Source organism: Triturus cristatus, chromosome 12 (genome assembly GCF_964204655.1).
Source record: "Triturus cristatus chromosome 12, aTriCri1.1, whole genome shotgun sequence".
Taxonomy (NCBI): domain Eukaryota; kingdom Metazoa; phylum Chordata; class Amphibia; order Caudata; family Salamandridae; genus Triturus; species Triturus cristatus.
The window spans coordinates 579,674,197-579,699,316 of record NC_140595.1 but is presented as its reverse complement, the minus strand read 5'-3'; the positions used below and the strand labels follow the sequence as shown (position 1 = coordinate 579,699,316).

Genomic DNA, 25,120 nt, shown 5'->3' with positions numbered 1-25,120 from the left:
GGCACTAGGGGTGCAGGACAGCAAGCCCAGAGCACTGGAAAGCAGCCAGTGGGGGCAGATCAGACCACAGAGTCAGCCGAGTCCATGGGCCACCCAATGCAGGCAACCTCGGTCCAGGAAAAACAGCAAGCACAGGCAGTGTGGATTCCAACCTTCAGGAGCACCACCAGGCGTTCAAAGAAAGTGAGTAGACAGGAAGGAGTGTCCGATAATGTACCAATCTAAAGGGTGCACCCCACAGCAGAACGCAGGAGCCGCGCACCTCTCCGCGTCCTCAACAACCTGGCACTCAAAATGGGCGCTCCTCCAGTGAAGGTAATCGGGCCCAGGCAACGTCGCGTCTCGCTATCGGCAGACACCAGCAGGAGGGCTCCAGCGTATCAGGCGCTGGTCCAGGCGGCACCACGGCAGACAACAGTCAACAATCTCGGCTCCGCCACAGCAGGGTATCACGACCCTCAGCCGCCGCCGTAGAAATCAGGGCGGCAGTCGCAGGGAGGTAGGGGCTCCGGCCAGCGCCAAACTCCAGGCCAAGGATCCGAGGCCGCACCACGCCGCGGCCGCCGAGCCCCCGCAGTGCTCAGCAACAGGGAGGACGGCAGAGAGCGTACCGCACTCACCAGGATCACTATCGCTCAGGGAGCTGGTGCAGGTACTGGTGCTGCAGTTACAGCGGGATACTGTGCGGATTATGACCGAATAGTTGCGGTGTTGAGCGGAGCTCTACAAAACCGCGGCCATCTTTCAGCCGGGCAAGCTCCGCCCCCCTCACAGGTACATATTTACCCATCACCATGGTGTATTTGTTGTTAGTGGAACAGGCCCCGATTGTCATGAGCATGCATTTATTTGCACTACCTCATTGCAGTGTGTAATCCAAAAGAAAAATACGGTGCCCCTCTAGGAGACATAGTAAAGGAGTCTGTACCTTATAGCAGTATAGCTAACGTGACTTGTTCTCTCAGCTGTGTCACATGTTTTATTTGGATTTTGATTCAGGCTCACACAAATGCCAACAGTCATGGCTCCAGCGAAGTCTTAAATTGGCCACACTTAGGTTACTAGCCTGTGTCCTTAAATGGCAAAGTCATTGGTGCTTCACCGCTTGGGGACACTCATGTAGTGGTGTCTAGTACCTCAAAATGAAAGGGTAATGGTCTCATTTCGTTTTTGATGCAGAGAACTTTATAAATATGAGCATATCAACATATTAGAAATAATATACAGCCCTATATTTCACCCTTGTTCTCTCAGGTGTAGTGCTTTAGTATCACAATTACCAAGATGTTCCAGAGTGGGAAATATTAAATCATGTGCACGATGGCTTCCTATATGAAAGTGAGCCATGAGATTTGTGGTATGGTGACAGAGGCAGATAGTAATTTTGTGCTTGAAGATAAATGTCGAAACCTCTGACACTTTCATCCCCACTCTCTGCATGTTCCTTGGGCACATAATAAGATACACAGTGTATCTGTTATTACATTCAGTGTGTTTCTGGAGCTTGAGCTTCTTTTTACATAGATGTATTGTGACTGACGTCACATCTACCACATAGAAAATACCTTGTAACTTGCAGCAGCATCCAAAGCATGGCCTGGCTAGTAAGTTTCACAGTCTGTTATTTGTTATCATGAACTCCTTGGTCCACAGTGCAACAATGGTATGACGCTCAGTTTAATAAGTGCATCGGTTGTCCAGCTTCAAACCAAATGTCATGTCCATTGACGCTCTGCTGACCTGGATGAAAAAATGGGGTACAAACTGGAAATAGGTGTAAGTGCAAGCATAATGCACTGCATGACGAAGGTAACCAGTATGTTATAGTACCAATGACTATTTCCAAAGACTGTGTCACTTGACTCCAGTGTGGCAGCTTGCTAGAAGCCCTCTAGGTCAAGGCTTTCTAAAAATTCAGACCTGGGTTCAAACATTATACCTTTGGTAAAATGTAAGATATCCGAACCCTTGGGCACTCTTTAATCAGATACACAACCTCCCAAGAAATAATCTGAGGTTTTCACATGGTAACACCATAAGATCTTTACTCAAAACTTGCTCTTGTGTTAGATCAGTAGGGCCAGGTAGGTGATTATTTGTATCACATAGTAGTCTTAGGCCCTAATCTCTGTACATATGGATGGGCATGATGACTGCCACGCTACCTTTTGCCTGTATTTTTGATGACTGAAGCCTTGTTCTTGGCTAATGAGTTAAGAGCCTGATGTTTGGCACAAGACAAATTTTGGAAGGTGCATTTTGTTTCTCCTCCAGTTTTATAACATCACGTAATAGAACCTTTTCAAATTGAAATGGCTGCGGTGATAATGCTTGGATCGGGACAATAAATATTGAAGTCATATATAGGCCTTTTATAACTTTTGAGCCTTAAAAAGGTTTATATTCCTTAGATTCATATTAGAGTCTACTTCTGGTATCTGCCCCTGCTCCTCAGGATACATGGTGAATTGTCCCACTCATAGCTTCTGTGGCCTGGGCTTCTGCTGCGTGCCTGACATTGTCTAAGAAAAGGTCTTCCTGTGGGAGCACCATATGAGTTCTTGTCCTCAAAAAAGTTAATCAGACTTTTTTTTTAAGGAAGTGTCTGGTGTTGCCTCATCCTCACTACTGGACAATGAACTCATCCAAATCTTTAAAGTAGGTCTCTAGCTCAACCTTTTCTGATTCCCAGATGTTCAAGATGGGTTGTTTATAATACTGATCCTTAATCGAAGGGTTTACCTTCTCAGCTTTTATTTATTTATATTAACAAATATGTTTTACACTCTGCAGAGAAATTTCTGTTTTCTGGGAAATGTCTAGGTGTAAGCCATTGGACGGTCTCTTCCAGTGTTGATCATCAACATTAACCCACTGTCATGGGCTCTTATTCCCACTTTAACCCCTGACCATTCAAACAAGCATTTGCAGTGCAACAAGTCTCGCATTTACGAATCTCTGAGCTATTGGCACTGTAAATGTCAATAGCTTAAATTCTCGCAAATGCTAAACCTATTGAATTGCAAATATTGTTTGTTTCCAAGTGCCCCATGCCGCTCTTGCACTTAATAGAGGCCACAGCTCTTCCTTTAGAAGGGCCGTGTCTAAAGAAAGGGCCGTGGCCTCTATTAAGTGCAGGCGCCGCATGGAGCGCTTGGAAACAACCCACACAAAAAATATTTGTAAAGCAATAGGTGTCGCATTTGCGAGAGTTTAAGCTATCGTGATTTACAATGCCAATAGCTCAAACTCTCCTAAATGCGAGACTTGTGGCATTCGAAAGAACTGGCCGCCGTTGTCTCGGCTGCTTGGAAAGTGAAAGCGCGCATTGTGAGCTGAATGTTGCTGCAAAGCACGTCGTGCCTGCAGTAAGACAAAATTCACTAAAGAAATAGTGCTTACAGACTAAATAACACAGATGGTGTAACAACAGAAGTAAAAGGGACAGTCCTCATGGGAGGTTACAAATAAACACAAGGCGGTACTAAGGAGGGACTAACAAGCTGATTACCGAATCAGAAGCCAGCATTTACAAAGGACAAAGACACAAGCCAATGAACAAATAAGGCCGGAGAGTGGGTGGAGCTTCAAGTGCATACTCTAATACAGCATGCCACGCAGAGCAGCGCATGTGCTGCCCAGGCTCGACCTAAAAACAGCATGAGTTGAATAATCAAGACCTATTTCTTCTGTAGTTTTATATGTGAAAAAAATAGCGGTTCGTTGTCTCCCTTTCTGTTTTCAAAAGAGTAGAGGATGTATTGTTTATATTTCGATTGGTGTAAACCTCTCAAATGGAATGCAAATATGTACCTTTAGGGATATGCACCCTTATGCATCAACCCAAAATCCAGTCGGTAAAATACCGATTCGGTAATAGCTCCCGGTATTAAGTAAAAAAATACCCAATCCCAATGCATCAACCCAAAAGCAGAAATCGCTATTTAAGGAATCCTTAAATAGCGATTCTTTAAATAGGGATTCCTTAAATACCGATTCCTTAAATAGCGATTGCATTTAAGGAATCCCAAAGTGAGATTCCTTAAATGCAATGCATCAAAGTTAAAAAATTAGCGATTTCGCTAATAGGGGGAGCAAATTACCATGAAGATGAACTGCATGGTAATTTGCAAAAACTTTGAAAAATGCACTTTTGTGCATTTTTCAAAGTTTCATGTTGCGCACACACATGCCCTTAGAGCATGTGTGTGTGCAACATATGTGCACATATCATTTTCAGGGGTGCAACAGGGTGTCCTTTTGACACCCTGGCACCCTTGAAAGTGCTCCCGCTATTAGCGATTCGGTAATACCGAATCGCTAATACAGACTGGCTTTACATTCATTCCTATGGGCCTCCAAGCCCATAGGAATGAATGGGTAGGTATTCCTTATTACCGATTCGGTATTACCGATTCGGTAATAAGGAATATTAAGGAATCGCTATTTGAATAGTGATTCCTACATGCATAGCCTTTTGCTATTCCTTATTAGCGATTCCTTATTTTTCGCTAATAAGGAATCGCAAATGGCATTGTTGATGCATAGGCCCCATGGTGTTTGTAATCTTTGACTACAATCAATTTGTATGAACTACTTATTCGCTTTCTGTGAGGATTGAACTCTGTGTTTATGCTTGAAATTTGGACACCTATAGCCGTTATTTATCACACATTTCTTGTTTCTATAGTGCGAAACCGATTTGTCAGAATTTTATGTTTGATGGGTCTTACCTATCTTTCACAGGACGTATGAAGGTCACGTCTTGGGTTCTTTGCACCAGGGCCACACTACTAACTGCAGGCTCTGTACGTCATTGTAATTGGTGCTGGACTTTGTTGCCTTGACCTTCTTTCCCTTTTGTATTAGCTTTTGACCATCCTCCCGATGTATGTATGTTATTCTGGTGGCCAGGCATCCCTTCACTAAGACGATATACGCCTGCCATTTGCAGAAATGTGTATTATACTGCTTCTTTTCTACTGTCCTTCTTTTAATTTGCCCAACATTGCTCTGCTTTGCAAACTCTCAAGGGTTATCTCTCTGCTCTGTCTGCCTTTTTGCGGCTGCCAGACCAGCCTTCTCTCTTTAAATCTCTTATTATACATAGATTTATGAAAGGGCTGGCTCACTTGTTTCCACCCACGCTCTTGTTGGTCCTCGCCTACCTGATGTGTGCTCCCTTTGAGACCTTACATAATTATCCCCTCCGGCTGTTGACCATAAAAACAGCTTTCTTAGTGGCAATTACATCGGCCCAGCAGGTGAATGAGTTGCAGGCGTTCTCTTGCTTGCCACCCTATTTAATGTCCTTTCCGGACATAGTGGTTGCAGGCGTTCTCTTGCTTGCCTCCCTATTTAATGTCCTTTCCGGACATAGTGGTGCTTCGCACCCTGGCCTCCTTTTTTCCAAAAGTTGTTACCCCATTCCATCTGGGTCAATCCATCACACTGCCAACCTTCTTTGCTCCTCAGCATCCCTCTAAGGAAAAGGAGCATCTCCACCGACAGGACCCAAAAATAGAGCGTTGTCATTCTACCATGACCGCACAAAAGAGTTCTGGGTGGACGACCAACTCTTTGTGGGGTACGTGGGAGCAAAGAAGGAAAGGGCAGTGCAGAAAAGGCACTTTTCTCGCTGGGTCTGCATTAAGATCTGCTATGCCCTGGCAAAGAAGCAGCCCCCTGAGGGATTAAGGGCCCATTCCAGCAGGAGAGAGGTTTCAACTATGGCCTTGGCTCGGGGTGTCCGAGTCCAAGACATCTGTCAGACAGCAACGTGGGCATCGTTGCACACGTTCGCAAAACACTATTGCCTGGACGGTCAGCTCTGCAGAGACAAGCATTTTGCCCACTCCGTCCTGCAGAACTTTCTAGTTTAAGTTATTAGTCCGCAGCCCACCGACGGGATGGTATGGCTTGGGTATCTAATTCAAAGGTAAGGAATCTGCAGCTAGAAGTCCCTATCAGATGAACAAGTCACTTACCATTGGTAATGCATTATCTGGTAGAGACTCTATCTAGCTGCAGATTCCTTACAGCCCCACCCATGCCTCCCCGCTTTGCGGACTAAAATTGTAGGGCTAGGGTTACCCTCCTTTCAGGGCCCTAGTTTTGCACAGGACTGCGTCAGTTACTTCGTGGCTCTGAGCTTCTGGCGTGGAAAAAACAAAAAGTACTGACATCCGCACTCCTGGGCGGGCCTTCATAGTTGACTGTGACGCCATAACGACACTTACTGACGCCGTGACGGGCCGAATAGAGCCACCCGATGGCGCGCACAAGCAGTATTGCTCATCAAAAGTTTCTGGATGCAGCCTGATGCCTGGAAATTTCTTAGGTAAGGAATCTGCAGCTAGATAGTCTCTACCAGATCATGCATTACCGAAGGATAAGTAACTTGTTTTTTAAAACCAATAACACATTTTTCTTTACACCAATAAGAATCCTATTTTAGTATGACATGCTTCAAAACTAAAAAGGGTTTTTATACCTGTTCTAAGTACACCTGCCTTCCAGGAAGAAAATATACATGGCTGCAAATGTAGGCAGTTGTATATTTCTTTTTTCTTTTTGAGGCCAATACTTACAATATAAAGAAATGTAACCTTCATAACCATTGATCCAGCTTGCCAAGGGCACACCTATTGGCTTTGTCGCTGCTCGTTAGATCTTGTAAGTACAGCAGGAGCAATCAAGATTGTCAGATTAAATTGTGCTAAATAATAGCTCACCAGAGATATAGAAATATTGACAATCTCAAGCGCCAGCACATAAATTAAAGTAAGGTATAGATGAACTGGATAATAGAATATTGAATACTTGAAATTAAGATTTAACTAAAGCCTTTAGACCCAGAAGGAAACCAGGAAGATACTGACAAGGCTGTACATGACATAGAGGTGAGAATAGCACTATTTCGCACTATTCACAACGTTTTTGTTCTCTGAAAAAGTAAGAACTACTATTGGCCCTTCATGGGTAATTCAGGAAAAAGTCACACCTGCTCATTGAAATACACTTGTGAATCAGTTCCTTAATGTTTTTATGCTCATTCGTCGATGGTAATTGGTGTACATTTCTTAAGTATATGATAATAGATGTGGGAGCTAAACAAGTAGATAGCCCAGCTATAAAGCAGAAGTTGTTCTGATGATCACCTGTTTCATAGGTAGGTGGTGGAAAGCGGTTATTGAACAGCCAAATGAAAGTGACTTTGAAATTTGGACTCTAAAATCAAGTTTCCTTTTTTATGGTTTTATTGACTTGTGTTTAGATATTGCACTGTGGCATTGAACTTATAAGTACAAGAAAATGCTAGCGATGTTTAGTTTTAACCAGCCCCTCCCCTTTAACCTGCAGTGACACTCCAGGCCCTCCAAAGGAGCCAATTGGAAAACTCTCACCTGGTCTCCTAAATCCTAAACACTGTACTGTATTCAGGCAGTAATTTTATTCAGTTCTGTTGCTTACCCTCGCAGTTTCAAACCAACATATACTCTAACCCCGAAAGCTGTACTGCGCTAACCTTGGTTTCTGTCCATGTTTATTTGTACTGAAAACCAGGAGGACAAGAACAGAACCCTTGGTAATTTGAAGACGACAGTGCACCATTTATAGAATCAGATGAGCTGTAATAGAGGTCTATATATTAATTGTGATCTTAATACAATATGAAAGCATTGGCCTCGAATAGTACATAGTGTATTGGTTTTGGTAGGAGAAAGCATGCACTCTCACAATGCCTGAATACTAGAACCTGCCTACATACCAAATAACACAGCCTGATTTGCCACCACCTACATTGTGCTGTGCTTTGGTGGAGATTCCTCCAGCTATGCTGTTTGTTTTGCCATGGTTTAGAGCTACATTTTTGCCAGACATGGTGGGGCACGTGCCATTACCTAAACTCTATTACTTTGTCTGATCATTACCTCATCTTGTACACTAGATCAATGCCATTACTTCTTTTGCAACTAAATTGAGCCCCTGTAACCCATTCATTTGATTATATTTAAATGTAAAAAAGAAAATTATGGCTATATTATTGTTAAGCTTAGCACCTTTTTTAATACAATTTCATATAATCCATTGGTTACAGCTAGGGACTTATTTTAAGGTTAAATATATAACAAGGTACCAGTCTAGAGGCATTGGTAATATTTAATGCTACTTGTAATCTAATGAGGGAATGGTATACAAGGTATAAGTAATGAAGTTGTGGCTAGCGATGTACCGACCTTAAAGGAAATGGTTTATATCAGACATGGTGGCAGAGGAGCCCTTCAAGTTAGGGTGACAGGTCTGCCATGTTGTTGGATGGAAAGTCTGACACCTAAATTCAAATCAGTAATGAAAGGTGAACATTGTTTACATTGTACCAAAGGTTGATGATGGCTAGTGGGGACTGTAAGAAGCAATAGTGCCCCATGCAACTGATGAGAGCGATTGAAGTAGCATATGTGATGTAATTCCTTCGTAAGCTTAGACACACTTTAAAAAAATGAAGAAATGTTAGGGCTGTTTGATGAAATCTAATCCCTGTATAACCAAACGGGCAATTGTAATCCTTTTCTCCTTACAGGTCACGGATCTGCACTGTAGAACTTTTTCACACTTTTCAAAACCTGGTGACATCTACCTCTGAGAATAACCTTCCAGAATCTCTCTGGTAAGAACCTTGCTTTGCAAGGGGGACCTCTTTCTGTCTAAGCAGTGGATTCCTAAAAGTGAGGCTATCAATTACAGGAAGAAATCACAGGCCCTTTGAAAGTTAACTAGGAGTGGAGGTGCAATGTAGGGAAATTGTTTGGAATTGAACGTTCATCCCCATGGATAGGTCTCGATAGAAGTCTTAAATGCCTCACACACATTTTTTATTATTTTATCATACTTTCTCACAGCATTCTATGCACACCCCTGCAATCTAGCTATCAATCAATCAATCAGGGGGTTTATAAGCGCACTACTCACCCATGAGGGTCTCAGGGGGAGGGGGTAGCAGCTCCGTTTCAGCCGAAGAGCCAGGCCTTCAGAGCCTTCCTGAAGCTGTTAAGGGTGGGGGCACTTCTGATGCCGGTGGGGAGCTCGTTCCAGATCTTGGGTGCGATGTAGGAGAAGGATCTTCCCCCTGCTCTGGCTCTGCAGATGCACAGGGTTTCGGCAAGGAGGAGGTTAGTGGAGCAGAGGTTTCGTTTGGGTACGTGGAGGGTGATTCTGTCGTTAAGGTATTGGGGCCCGATGTTGTGTAGGCATTTGTAGGCGTAGGTGAGTATCTTGAAGATGACTCTTTTTCTCGACGGAGAGCCAGTGGAGCTTGCGAAGGTGTTGGCTGATGTGTTCGTGTCGAGGCACCCCGAGGACGAGTCTGGCGGCGGTGTTCTGTATTGTCTGGAGCTTGCAGAGTAGAGATTTGTTGATGCCGGCGTAGAGGGCGTTTCCGTAGTCCAGCCTGCTGGGAATGAGAGCGTGGGTGACTGTCTTCCTTGCCTCGGGGGGATCCATTTGAAGGTCTTACGGAGGATGCGGAGGGTGTTGAAGCAGCTGGAGGTGACGGTGGTGACCTGTCGATTCATGGAGAGGGGGGAGTCGAGTACGATGCCGAGGTTTTTGGCGTGGTCCATGGTGGTCGAGGGGGCTGCTGAGGGCGGTGAACCACCAGGTGGTGTTCTATGCCGATGGGGTAGTTCTGAGGAAGAGGACTTCTGTCTTCTCCGAGTTGAGTTTCAGGCAGCTGTTGCTCCTCCAGGCTGCGACGTCCTGCATTCTTTCCTGGAAGTTGAGTCTGGTGATGGTGGGGTCCTTGGTGAGGGAGAGGATGAGCTGGGTGTCGTCAAATGTTGGGCTGGGACTCTACAACTTGTTTTTCTCAAAAAAGTTTTTTTTATTGCCGACGTGACATTGAATCTCCTTCTCTTCGAGAGAATGCGCACGTTCAACGGCTTCATTGTTAGATTGATTTTTTCCGCAATCTGGTTCCGACGGATTACGCCAGAAATCCGTGCATCTTCGACGCCTTCGCAGATGCTTAATGGTCTCGTAGCGGCTTCTACTTGGCGAATCCAAGTTAGCTTCGCCATTGACAGCCATCTTATTCAGGTTTCAGCAACCGCTCCATTATTGTCAGCTTCAAAATTGCACAGCCTGTAGTGTGTTGAAAAATAAAAAGACTTTGTGCTCCAGAAGGGACCGGCCCTACTCATTCTATGGAGACCGCGTTAGAAGCTTATTTCTCAGCAGAAGAGGAACAACAGCTACACATCGGCAAGGAAGAAGACGATGTTCCCATAGAATGGGGCATTGTCCTGTTCAGCCTGCACTACAACGCCTCCGATGAGTCCAGCCAACATGATGAGGAATACGAGTCGGCAGTGTTGGCAGTGGAACCTCCAGAGGGTCAAACATCATCATGGTTAGGGCCCAGGACGAAGACTACACTAAGGGCCATCAGTACCCAAGGTCCACATTCTTCCTACACCGAAAGACTGCCCCCATAGTCCACCCACTATCGCCTGGGTGTGCCACAGATTTTGGGTTCTGGCCGACACAGAGAGGGTGCCTCAGAGTTGTGACAGGGCGAGACTGCCTTCGAACCCCGAATGGGCTCCGGGCCATAGAGGAGGGAGTGGAGGTGATACGCAGTAGCACTCTGTGCCTTCAAAGTCATTGATGCTTGCGCAACCTGTGGCGCCAGCAAAGTCTCTGACACCCTGCTTCCCGTCTGTTTCGACAAAGCTTTCGGAGCTGAGAAAATGTACGTGTCGACACACACCTCATCACAGCCAAGCCATACGTAGACTCTGAATAATTCTTCAGCGCAAAGCCGCACTTCAACTCAGAAAAAGCCAATGGCTTCAGCATCCACCTCCTACACTCCAACTGAGCATGGGATGAAACAAACTAAGAAAGATATGGCGCCTAAGAAAAGTAAGACAATATCAACCTCAGATACATTGGGAAACATATTTGAAAATCGTTAAGAACTCATGCACAAGAAGCTTTCCATGCAGGAAAAACACTTGCCTGAGAAGGCCCATAAACGAAAGTGGCAGGATATAGGCCTCCCACAACATCTTCCAAAAAGAAAAAATATGGAGCATAGGGCCACTAGCTCTATGCTATTCAACATCACACCACCTCCACAACCTGTCACCATCATCCATACACTCAGACGATGGAGACACTCACAGGGAGATCCTCCCCAAAGCCCAGGTCCTTGTGATGCATACACTGATGTACTGCTAGATCCGACATTGAAGGCCCAATGCCAGCTAAAGGATCACCTTCGGATGATACCTCCTCCTTCCATATTGTCATTCAGCGAGCTGCTGAATATCTTAAGGTACAAATGCACACTATGAAGGAGGAAACAGATTTGCTGGCTGAGACACCCTCTAAAACCGAGTGCTCTGTTCAGTACCTATCTATGATAGGGTCCATGCTCAAAGTCTCCACAGAGATTTTTAATGACCCAGCCAAGGCTAGTGACCTTACACCATGCTGTAAGAGGAAGTACAAACCTTTCCCCACTGAGCCACTTTATATCAGGGGACACCCAACGGCTGACCTCCCTAGTGGTAACCACTGCAAGGAAGAGGGCAGCTTCCCTGAGTACTGGAGATGCACCTCCTCCTTCTAAGGAAAGCAAGCACATAGATGTGGCAGGAAAACGGGTAACAGTGGGGCATGCTAATCACTGGCGCATAGCTCATTTGGTAGGGTTACTATCCCGATATAACATGGCCACTTGGGACGATGTGGAAGAGCTAATACAAAATCTCCCAGATCAATATAAAAACAGGGAGGAAGAACTAGTCACAAATGGTAGACATATCTCCAGTGTATCCATATGGTGTGCCCTAGATAGTGCAAACACTGCCGCAAGCTGAATAAACTCCTATTCTCCTACATAGGCATGCTTGAATACGCATCTCTGGGTTCAAACCTGAGGTGCAGCAACACCTCCTTAATGTCCCCTTTGATGGGGACCATCTCTTCCGCCCAGAGGTGTACTCCCAGGTAGAGAAATTGAGAAAGACACAGAGACTGCAAAATCCAATTGAGCTCTGCAGTCCATTACACCACACATACGGTCATTTAGTAGAATTGTGCCATTATAGCAGTGAAGTTTTGTTTCAAAGTTATCTTAGCGGAGAATGCTGTCCTCTTTTTTGTTCCAAGTCGTGCATTATTTTCCCCCTTTAGATTTTACCTACTGTCCACCAAATGTTTGTTGATGTTACTGTGCCCTCGTTCTGGGCATGCATTATGTGACATATACATCTGCAATTTGCCAATTGGATTCCTATCCAGATGTGAATTAAATCATGATCAGAAACGCTATTTTGAATAATGGTAGCGTCCGTTATACAGCTTAACAGTAGGGTTGTGGCCAGAAAATAGTCAATGTGAGTATGTGCACCATGGACTTATGAGGTAAAACTATAGTCTTGCTCTGTCAGGTACATCAATCTCCACTGATCCATTAAAGAAAAGTTCTTCAAGAAATCTTCCAAGAGATGTTTGTCCTTAGACAGTGTACCGTTGGGTTGTCTGATTTATCTTACACTGGGTTCAACACAAAGTTCCAGTCTCCTCCAAGCATCACTTTAGATCGGAACAAAGGAAGCAAAATCCTGTAAATTTTCCAAAAAAGTATGCTTTTGTTATCTGTAGGTGCATAAACGGAGCCTAATACCAGCACTTCGTTAATAAGCAACCAGTGTCCATTTGGGTCTACCATGTGTTTAGGACTCTCCAGGGGCAGCCCTTTTCTGATCAAGATATTCACACCTGAACAAAACAATTGCACGGTCAGTCACCCTATGACCAGGCTCATCTTTGTAAGTTCAGTTCAGCATTCAACTCACAAAGTCATTATCAGCTGTCCATAAGTCGCATAGACACATATTTCTCACCCATTCATGTCACACAACTCAACCACTAAATAGTAGCACTCCAACTTAACCATGCTATAAAGGAAAAGTCAGAAAAGTCCTAGACTTGTCTCTGGCCGCGGGATGGGGTGTTTATGCTTGGACCCTGAATCCCATAAACAAGTCACTTCTTCAAGACATTTCTGTTCTTCCGTCTGTGTTTCTTCTTGGGTCTTAACCAGGAACTGAGAGAGTTGTCCCTATTCCTCAGGTGGGTGAGATATAGCCAAATCATTTCCTCTCCTGCATTATTTCATATGAAAGGTTCTGGAAAACTAAGATGTTGTGTTCACCATATAAGCATGCTTATTTATTTGCTGACATTATGACAGTGGCCATGCTCTTACTTCACTAATGCCATTATCAGCAGGGCGAGGGAGGGATTGATTCTCCGCTCATGTGTAAAATCTCACTTTTACTGAATAAATCTCAATGCTGTGATATAATGATTTACTAAGGTAAAACGCTTCCTTGTGTTAAAGAAATGTTGCTTTTTTGACTTTTGATGACACATATGGGCCCACCTCGTTCTGCCATCCCTATCACCGCCTCTCTCTTCTAAACTCGCTGGGATTCTGCCCTTTCATCCCTTGCTTCCCCCCCTTTCATCCAGCCTAGGTGAGTAATGCCCACTGGTGATTGGACATGATTCTTTCTTTTGTTGTGAGCCCTGCAGGACATCCTGCTTTTCATTCATGCAGGGACACTTCAAGCACCCATCTAAACGCTGTTATCATGCAGATGCTGCATTAGATTTCCGAAGCCCTTTCATTCCATGGGTGCGAGGCACAGGGGATGGGGCCCCCTCCCTTGGGCCTCTCAGCGCTGCACCGCAGCGGGACTTCGGAACCCTGGAGTCATTTTAAAGGCGGGTCTATGTGGCATAGCACTGGCCCTGACACTATTTTTTTTCCATCGGTCGGCTGATAAAAACGTGACCTTTGCGCTGGTTGGTCGATGCAAAAGTGCAGTGCGCTAGTGCTGCACCGTGTGGCGTGGCCGTGTCGCGCGGACGCCTGTGCTCCCAGTGTGCGCCAGCTGGTGACTGAGCTGACGCGGGGCCAGCTTGCAGGCACAAACACGTGCTCTCCTGTTTGCTGTGCCCTAGTAATTCACTTGCGGCAAGCCCTGTTTTCTCTGGAGTGGCAGCGAATTTACAGTTCCACGTGCCAGTGAAGGCCCTTGCAGGTTAACAAGTGAGGAAGACCTTTGTGTCCTAAAGGGGCCACCCCCGTTATTCCATTGAGGATTGTGACACACGCCTCAGTCGGTTGCAGCACCAGCTGTAGAGCCCTCCCAAGATTGAAGGGTACTCTTGCTCTTCTCGCCCGCCCCCCCCCCCCCCCTTCTCCTGTACAAATAGAAATAGAAATTGCCTGCGAACGAGGTTTAAGATTAGTTTCTGTTTTTTCTCAGAGCAGAAAAAAATGCTTAACAGCCGTTGACATTGCTAACAGGTGTGGCATTGGCTGACAGCCTTCTTGACTTTGTCAGTGCTTATTTTGCTTTGTGGTAGTTCTTGCAAAATTTTATTGTTGAGGAAGCTGCAGGGCCATGGTCAATTTAGATTAAAACAAATTGTTCAAAAGCAAAAATATATATATTTTCAAATCTCCGAATGCACACATTTCTATAGTAGTCCCTGACATTCACAACTGTTTGGTGAATTTGTTCCTTGTGAGAGGTCAGAATGCCTACTGTCACTGAAAGTGAAGTTTGACAATGGCTGTGGTGGTTCAGCCGTTGCCCCCACGCTGTATGCTGTAGTGTGCAGAAGAAAAATGTAAAGGAGACAATAACAGATCAATGAAAGAAAAGGGTCGACTGAAAGCAGCTAATAAACATGCACTAAAATACAACCCTTACAATTAGTATATGAAACATATCATGTCAATAGAATCAAAAGGTCTTGGCTCACACCAGACCTAAAATGTTGATTGAAAAATAATATTTACCAGCATGTAATGTAGTAGCTTTGGAGGCACAGTAGGAGTTTGTACCACGCCATTGTCCACTGCCAAATAATTCTCAAGCCTCTGCCGCATAATAGATAGGCTGTGATATCCATGTCAAGGCTGCAAACTCCTATTTGGAAAGTCAGTTTTAGTAGGCCTATTCTGAACAGACATTAGGAGTGTTTCATGCAGCAAGTGTGTAGGATTTTTTAGTTTTTTTAAAATCTGTTTTATTGTTTCTTAAAAAATGTGCACCAGCAAACAGTACATACAGTGCGAACATCAACCCTATGAATCAATAACACTGTGGTGGACCCAAGAAATAAATTTCCGGCGAGGTAAGAAAGTCCATGGGGTGGGGCCCATTGTCATACATTTGCATATTTGAGATATAGTACAGGGTATTGTGTCTATCATGAGGAGATAATCCAGGTAGCATAAAGCGATTCGCCATTTAGTTATGTGTAGGATTTTTTTAACGGCAAAGGAGAGTCCCCAGTATGGATCAGAATGGAAGCTTTCTATTTGTGTACATTTAACAGCTCTGGAGAAGCTAATTTCCCCATTATCCCATTAACTAGAAAAGTTTTTAAAGCATACATTTACAAGTGGGAGGTCCTAGGGGCAGTGGGTGGGCTCCCCAATATGGAATAATCCACAGATATCGGTTATGGAATTGGGAGGAATGGTCAGTGAAGAGGATACTGGAAATAGGTAAACCCCAAAAAAAGAGAATCAGATGAGATTCTTTCAGCATGCAGGTTTCGCTAGCTCTGACTGAGAATGCAATAAGATTTTTTGTGCACTGTAGACAAAGGCGTGTGAGTAGTGGGAGTACTTGGTAGAACTTTGAAAGTGTGGGGAAACATCGGCTCAGGTTCGTGCCTATGTGGGATTTTTGGTCAGGTGTTCTCAAAAAACAATTCTGACTGGACTGAGTCCCTGGGTGTTGAAATCTCTTAACTGGGGTGGACAGTGAACATCAGTCACAAAGGTGGAAGTTGACAAGTCTAGGAAGCTTACCCAAAATATGTTGCGCTACTGATTGTTCTCGACAGCTCTGTAAATGACAATACTAAGATTAATGTACTCACACATTTGCAGGAAATAGAACTCAGAAGCGGGAAGTTACAAACATACGCAGTATTCTGGGTCTTCTATCTGCTGTACTATGTATCCTCGCACCACAGTACCCCTTTGCTGTCGTTCTTTTGTCACCCCTCTCCTTTTTTCTGATTTACCTTCTCCTCTTTCTCCATTTTAGCACAATCTCTTCCCTGTCCCCTTATAACCATGGTTTTCTCTCTACCCATGCTTTTTTTTATGTCTCTTCACTTTACTGCTGCTCTGCTCATTTTCCTCTCGGTTCTCTCCTTTACATTACTGCTTTCTCTGTCCTCTCTCCATTTCTCTTCCTCACATCTGCTCTGCCTTCTTTTTTCTCTGTATCTAAATTGCTCTCCACTCTCGTTGTGCTTCACTCTTTTATCTCTCTTCTTTAATTTCTCTCCGTTCTTCATTTTCTGCTATATCCTTGCTGTCTCTTGTAACTTACCTTCACCAACTGTTCTCGCACCCGTCTCTGGCCTGAATCTCTCTCTACCAAACATGATTTAGGGCCTGATCAGATCTTGGAGGGCAGGTTTCTCCTTCACAGCGGTGATGGATATCCCGTCCGCAGAAATATAAATCCCATTATATCCTATGGGGGTCATATTTTGCCGGATGGGATAGCCGTCACCGTTGTGAGGGAGTAGCCCGTCTGCCAATATCTGAATCAAGCACTTAGGGCCCCATACATCAAACTAAAAGCCAGTCGCAAACGGACAGATTCTCAGAATCTTCCCCTTTGCGACCGGTATTTTTGCATTTGGGATGCATCATCCCAAATGCAAAAATAGCAAATTGTGATTTAGTTTAAGGAATCGCAATTGCGATTCCTTAAATGCAATGCTAGAAGCAATTTAAAATAGTGATTTCGCTGTCAGGGGTTGCAAATTACCGAAAAATAAAACAGGTCAGTAATTTGCATCTTACACACACACACATGCCCTTGGAGCATGTGTGTGCGCAACATGGGTGCACATTACAATTTCAGGGGTGCAGCAGGGTGGCCTTTTGACACCCTTGCACCCTTGAAATTGGATGTGCAATTTGCGCGTACCTAATGGGTACTCGCAAATTGCTCATGCAAGTCCCATTCATTCCTATGGGCCCATAGGAATGAAAGAGAAGCCATTCCTTAATTGCGACTCGCAATTTGCGAGTCACATTTAAGGAAGTTGTAGGAATCGCTATTTTTTTTAGCGATTCCTACATGCATAGGCTTTTGCAATTCCTTATTAGCGAATCCTTATTTTTCACTAATAAGGAATCGCAAATGGCATTTTTGATGCATGTGCCAGTTAGTGTTTTGAGTATCTGTGATGTTCCCCTACTCCCTGCTTGGGAACCCCTTATACACAGGGGTGTACCAGTGTCTCACAAGTAGTTAAAGTATGTTAACACTGGGTTATACACTGATTTTGTGTGTGCAATTTCAATGTTGGAGCACGGTTTATTATTTTGTTGTATTGTTCATGTTAGGTGTATACTTTGCTGAATTTGTGAACAATGGTGTCTCTTTGCGTGTGTTGATTTGTTAGTACTGCCCTGGAAATGATTTTTGTGTTGAGATTTTTTTTAACTGGATGAAATGCCTGTGCTACAAAGTGAATGCTTGTTGGTCTTGATGCCTAACTGTGTATTGTTTCACAAGGGAGCGTTCATGTGTTTTTTAATGCATTTTGTATTAATTCACTACTTTCAAATCATGGACATTTATATTTTTGTTTGAAAGGCGACGTCTCTGATACATTAATGCATGTGAAATTGTACGTGCATATTCTAGTTATAAAAACTGAATACAGAAACTAACTATAATTATGCAAGCCCAGTACTAACTTTTTTTTTGTTTAAGGATTATGACAACCTTTAGCTTAATATTGTACTAACCAACTTTCAGGGTTGTTTGCATGTTACCTTATGATACTGGGAATCATGCATCTTGCTTGTGTAGCTTATCTGTATGCAGATTTATGTTTTAGTAATGCATTTTATGTGTATGATGAGAGAAGGGATGGATTTCATCTATTCTTTAATACTTGCGTGAATATATTTTTTTATAATAAGTTAATATACCTCGTAAATTCCTTATACTGTGGACAGCATCAGTGCTGCTGCGTGACCTTAAATTTGGCCATGGTTTTATGTTGACATGTTTGTTAATAAATTATTCCATATGTGCTCACGTCTATTGTGAATGCATTTTAAATTTCTATTTTTAGATTTTGTGTTCTTTTGTGAATGTTTTGTGGGTGTTTGTAACAACGACTGTTGTTACTACAGATGCCAACTCTGCTGTATTATTGTACGGCGGGACTCAATGCAAGGGCACATCTCAATATATGTACTATGAATAGCAGAAGGCAGCAAATGCCATCTACATGCATGAGTGATTCGGATGCCCAAGATGGGGGATACTGTCCTTTAGCGATCCAGCTCTGACATCTTGGAGCTGATGGCACCACTACTGCCGGGACATTGCTGCAGTGATCCCCGGGAGCCCTGCAGCTGTGGTGGCGGCCCGGCAGGTACCACCTTTACTGGTATTTACTGGGAGTGCGGAGCTGCGCCGCTGCCTTTCCAAGATGATGGCCAAGCAGCTCGACAGGCAAAGATATGGAGAACGACTCTGTGTGGCATGCAGTAGCTGATCGAGGTGGTGCGCTGTCCCTGGGGTTGGTGTCCCACGACAGTGGGACCCATCACCTACCTCGAGAATTGGCTGGTGGGGAATGCTCTGATGTGGCAGCCGCATTCCTTCCACATTGGTGGTGATACTAGAGCTGAGAAGAGGTGTGGTGGATGATCCAAGTCCTGCGGCCTGAGGTAGTCGCACCTGCAGTTGGTGTGCTGTGATGGATCAGTGAGGCTCCCCACTACCTGGCGTAGAGCGCGATTTGGTTGAAACATATGGAGCACTGTGGAAGGTGCAAAGGGTAGACAGAAGACCCAGACAGCTTTATTGATCCCCGTGGGCCCGGTGAGACAAGACCGACCCTGGGTGTGAGTCTGGACCCTTGGGACAGCCAGGGCCCTCTCTCTGCTGCTGGGGTCAGCCCTACTAGGCATTGTGGTGCCTGAGGATCCAACTCAGGCGTTTGAGAGTACAGAGATGTCCCTCGGTAACTTGGACAGTCCTGGTGGGGTGTGTCCTGGGCCACGCCTTGGGGAAAGGGTCTGTGGGGTCTCTCACCTTTTGTGACCTTTGTAGCCGAGTGCAGGCCAAACCCCTGGAGCAGCACAAGACATTCATAGTCTGAAGAGGACTTCCGACAGCTCGTGCCACACTTTCCAACATTCCAGGCAAGGGGTTTGGTGGTTCAGACATATTGGCTCAGTGTGACTCTGCACTGGGTCCCCATCTGAGATGGCCAGGGACAAGGTCCCCCACAAACAGGGTAAATTGGACAAATATGCCAAGCCTATACCTCAGCCTTTACACGACACTGCTGTGGCGGGGCCAAGATGCTGCACACTCTGAGGGGGTCGGAGAGGTGGGCTGTCCTGGGAAAAAAATAAAAACTGCCAGCTATTTGGTCCTCCCGCAAGGCTTTGGCGTTGGGCTGCTCCAACAGGACTTGCGCAAAACCACAGGCCATGTTACAGAATTGGAGACTCGCATTGCTGCCCAGGAGGACATGCTTAAGGAGCTCCGCCAGACCATTCAGAAACTGAAAAGCTTGAGAAGCGAGATTGAGACCTGAATAGAAGATACAAAGAGCCGCTCAAGGCGCAATAATCTACACCTGCTGGGATTCCAAGAGGATTTAGCGGGCTGCCGTTCAGAGCAGTTCCTTGCGAACTGGCTGCGTTCTTGCCTGCCTGCGGAGAAGATCTCGACCTGCTTCCTCATAAAGCGTGCAAAAACACGCTAAGGCCTGCACTAAGCTCATATTGATAAAAGTAGTCTATTGATATTTTACTTGCAAACTTTCAAAACCCATCAAAAAAATCAGTATCAAAATAAATAAAAATTTCCAGAGTAAACATTATTTCCCAATAAATAGGGTTGAAAGGTCTGTTTAAATATGTACGCAGTGTTTGTCTTTGAATTCTTATGAAATGGATTTTAATTATTTTGTTTTTATTAATTTACTTTTCTGCTAACCCAACTAGTAACACATTTCTGTCAAACGAGGCAACCCTGACACAGTGTCTACATGCATGCATTTTTAGTCTTCTTGTACTGGCTGCCTGGCTCCTTGTTTTTGGTTGTAGGAGTGGTCGCCATTTCTTTGCACTGAATTACAGGTTGCCACCACAGAGGCGCCATTTCCCCCCCCCCCCAACCCCCCCCCCTCCCCGGTTAACACTCCAGCGGTAATGAGCGGAGATTTTAGCTGCTGGTACAAGACTTTTAATTGATAACCAGTGGCGGTTGACTGGGACGGGGAAGTGGTTATGGCCACACAGAGTTATATGTCTTTTAATCCTGTGCCGTATCATTGGTTTTGTTTGTTGTTTTTATCCTTGTACTGGCTGCCTGACTCCTTGTTTTTGGTTGTAGGAGCGGACACCATTTTTTTGCACTGAAATACAGGTTGCCACTGCAAAACCGCCACTTTTTAGGTCGAGGCTAGCGCAGCGCGCATGCTGAATCTGGCATGTGTGGTGGAAGAAACTCCCCTCTTTTCTATTGGCTTCTACCTTATACCTGCTTTTGTTTGGTGGATAGAGTAAATTAGTCCCACCTTTTGGCGTTTGGACCCTCTCAGGTGACTGGCTCCGTTATTGTGGCATTATTCTTTTTTTAAATTTATGTTGGTTCCTGGCACTCTTTTTTTCCTTTCCCTCAGCTCATCTAGAGGCATCTAACAGAAGGCATGGGAGGCATGCAGGGGAAAACAGGGCAGCTTTGCCAGCACACCCTGGCCGAGCTCCAGCGCGCTGCTCTCTCCAATAAAGTCAGAAAACGTTTCAGGAAATGCTCATATTGCTTCAGCTTTGCATGGGAACATTGTTCTAGATGCGTACAGTTGCTAGCTTCCTTCAGCACTAATTGCGGTATAATTTTCAACACTTTGATATGGTTACAGCTGCCTGGCCAGCAGACAGCATATAAACTGCCCATACTTTTGATTTGATACTTTCCAAGTCTTTCTGATCTACAGTTACTTCCAGCTCACACATTTATCTGGTCGGACCACCTTCTAGTGCCTTTTACCTTTAGCTGTGGGTGGTCTCAAAAGACAGTTGACAAACTGCTGTCTCTTTCTAGAACTTGGCACAAGAGTTTCGAGGTATATGAGCTATAGATCAGATGTTTTTGCATAGATCGCCATCTAGTGTTGGTCAGGATGTTTGCACTTTGTTTTTCTTCAAAGAAGTCTTTCCAGTCACACAGTAGGTGACTCCTCCTTTTGGTGATAGTGCGCATGGGCATCGGCTCCATTGTTAGATAGGTTTTTTCCGCATTCGGGTTCGGATGTGAATTGTTGCAATCCGGTTCGGCACCGTTTCTTCGGGCCACCTTCGACCCGCAATCCACTACCCTCCACGGTATTCTTTATCAATCGTGTTTCCCATTCTCCGCGTATTATTTGCTCTCAAAAACCTTTGATCGGAACATTTGTGGGAAGCCATTGGGCCTACCCGCCCCGGGATCGGTAGCAGCTGATGGAACAGACTCCAAGTTATGTCCAGGATGTCACGCTAAGTTCCCGCGCACCGACTTGCACGAAGTGTGCAACCTTTACCTATCCCCAGAACACGACGAGAAAGACTGCGACGCATGTCAGCCGAAGAAAACCCTCCGTGATCGTTGGGCTCGACGTCACGAAATGTACCTACAAAGCGGCTCTGTGCCGGACCTCCTCGGAGAAGAGTCAGAACATGAAGAATTGCAAGCGCAGGAAGCCGTGATGGAGGAGGAACACGTCTCTGTATCCGACGCTGACTTCGATGCCGAAGACCTGACACCGGAATAACGGATCGTGAGTAAAGAGACTTCGTTCCCATACCATCTCCTTTATAAGAAAAAGGCTCTGGTCCCTCTTCTGCCTTCGGGCCAAGGTCAGCACCGAGAAAAGGTTTCAAGCACCCCGCCTTCGAGCTCGCCGCCGAAACATAAACAGCCTTCCGGCTCGATCTCTACCCGTCACCACGCGGGAACCGACCCAAAACCTTCGGCGTCGAAAGTGAAACACCTTCTGGTTTCCATGCCACCGTTGCGTAAAATCTTCGGAGCTGAAACTTTCGACGCCAAAACCGGCTTACCAGAGGAATACCACTCTCCTTTAAAGAAGGAAAATGTGGCCACTAACACTTCTCCTCTTTATATTTCACCTTCTTCACCCATTCATGAAGAATTGCTTATTACACCTACACATTCCCCGACACCACAATCACCTGACCCACAGGATACAGGGGATGAGGATATAGATGACTATGCACCACAGGATGCAGATCCATGGGATCATTATAATGTCCCTCAACCAGATAATGACCCTGACTTGTATCCATCCAGGCCTTCGCCTCCAGATGATAACATTGGGTACATTAAGCTCCTTAATAGGGGCGCACAATATCATGGGGTAGAGCTTCATTAGGAGAGTTTAGAGGAGGATATTTTATTGGAGATACTGAGTTCATCTCAAAGTGCTACACAAACATTACCAATGTTAAAGGCGATGCTCAAACACGCTGAGGATATCTTTAAAGACTCTGTAAGAGCTAGGATCATCACTCCCAGGGCAGAGAAAAGAACAGAGCTGCACCTAATGACACTGTGCATATTAAGGGCCAGTTACCCTCAGACTCTGGTCGTTTCCAATGCTTGAAAGAGAGCTAACTCTCAGACAACAGGGGATGCCCCTCCTCCTGATAAGGAGTCCAAATTATTAGATGCTTTGGGAAAAATGATAGCCTCACAAGCGGCTAATAATTGGTGCATTGTCAATGCCCAAGCATTGTTAGCAAGGTGTGATAGAGCTCATTATGACGAACTTGAGAAGCTCATTAAATTCCTTCCGGATGAGCATAAGAGTAAAGCCAGTGACCTTATTCAAGAAGGTAAGTTAATAACCAATACCTCTATCAGGTGTGCGTTAGATCAGGCAGATACAGCAGCTCGGGCAGTAAACACTAGTGTACTACTCCGTAGACATGCTTGGCTAAGGATTTCAGGGTTCAAGCCTGAAGTACAAGCCTCTATTCTTAATCAGCCTTTTAATAAACAACATCTCTTTGGCCCAGCTGTTGATGTATCACTAGAAAAAATGAAAAAAGATACCGAAGTTGCTAAATCTATGGGGGCCTTACAATCACCTTCTATCAGGGGTTCCTTTCGTCGCTCATTCTATAGTGCCGGCTCCTAAAATGTTTCTGCAGAGAATCCCTCCTCCTCTTACAAGGACAACAATCAGTCGCCCTCTTCAAGAGGTTATTTTAGAGGAGGGTATAGAGGAAACAATGGCAAGCGAAGAGGTAGAGGTAATTTAACACGCACCTCCCCTGCAAACAACAAGCAGTGACTTATTTCCCATACCCCAGATGTAGGTAGGTGGATATCTGACTATGGTTACCCCCAACTTTTTGCCTAGTGTCTAGCTGGTTTTTTGACTTAGTTGGCCTGAGATCCTGCCATTCAGGATCTCAGCCTATCTGCTCTCTCTTTAAAATGGACTCCATGCACTTCAGGTGCATAACCAATTGGAGTTGGATCACCCTGTGAGCCCCTGTACCAGTGTACACTAGGTACCCAGGGCATTGGTGTATCTAAGGCCTACCAGGGGCTGAAGCATGTATTGTGCCACCCCTGGCCTGGCCTAGCAATTTTACACAACTGGCTGATCACTCAGCTGGGGTAAGTTGGTGTAACCACCTCTTACTTAGGTGTAGTATACCTATACCTAACCTTAAATGGGACACATGTTAACCTATAAGTCACTCCTATGGTAGGCCTTAACAATCCTGAAGGCAGAGTGCTTGGTTCCATGTGAGATGGTGCTCTGGCATGAGCTGAGCCTGTCTGCAGTGGTCGGAACAACTTCCTTCTACCGTTTCCAGATATCGCCATACCATATACTCTTAAGTGCATTATGAACCTCGCGGTTAAATACTAACTTTGGTTTGGCTTTATCAAAACATGTAGAGTAAGGTGTCATACGAATTGGAATACTAACCCCTCGCCAATTCTGGCGACGGGGTTAGCATTCCACCCTTCTAGAGGGACACGACATGTACAGTACCTGAAACCCGGGTAAAATCAGACATAGCCTCAGCTCCACAAAATGGACGCTGCCACCACAGACACAAGTCTGCCCGCCTGCTGCTGGGAGTCCTTCCAGCTTGGGAGACGTGGACAAAGGGTTTCCTGCCAGGGGAGGTGCGTGCACCACCCCAGACAGGATTTTGTGTATTGGTCAGGTAGGGCTTGAATAGAATCAGACATGCCTGAGGCTCACAAGGAGCCTCGGTGCATATGCCAGTTCAAACCGGTCCTGGGGCACACCAGCCCTGGACCTGGGGCGAGCTGGACAAAGGATTGGGGGTGTAACCACCCCCCTTCCTGGTCCCACCCTTAGGGAGGGACCTAGCAGGTAGTCCGGCCCCTATAATCCGCTTAAAGGTAGGAGCTGTGTCCTAAGACTTCAGACATCCTGGAATCAACTTGAAACTAAGAAGAAGACGGGAACTTCGACGTTCTGCTGCACAGAAGACTGAAGGAAATCTCCCCTATGGTCAGGGAGTGACCATCTTGCTAACGCAAGCACCATCCAGCAACTCGACGTCTGCTTTGCCGCCGCCTCCTGCCGGAGCCCGAGCCCAGAGACCGACAAGAACTGGACCTCCAGACCTCTCACCGCCCGATCCACAGTCCCTGCAAAGAAGGAACCCGTGGAGGCACCGGGACTCGTGGAGCCAGCCATCTTGGAAGACACTCGACAAGCTGCAAGCGCGACAACAGAGGCTTCCTCCAAGTTGTGCTTTGGGTCCTGAGAAGCCCAACACCCGAGCAGCATCTGCACCAAAGGTGAGCCCTCCAGCAGCTCCACGATCTGCGTGGGGCCCCTCTGCACTTTGCAACTCGACGCGCCTAACCGGACCCTGGCCCGTTGGCTAGTGGCGATCTTGGCGACCAAATTTGAAAACTACGACGCTGGTCTGGTTGCTCCAGACTGGCCT

The 25,120-nt window shown here is 45.4% G+C and overlaps 1 protein-coding gene across 1 annotated transcript in view; it reads left to right on the top strand.

Moving 5' to 3' along the window:
• The window catches only part of ADAT1 (adenosine deaminase tRNA specific 1), a 179,192-nt gene that overhangs the window by 90,345 nt on the left and 63,727 nt on the right, over positions 1–25,120 (top strand). The window contains exon 9 of the mRNA XM_085636915.1: positions 8,585–8,671. Within this exon, the coding sequence (XP_085493041.1) occupies positions 8,585–8,671 (87 nt within the window). The remainder of the gene's footprint in view (positions 1–8,584; positions 8,672–25,120) is intronic.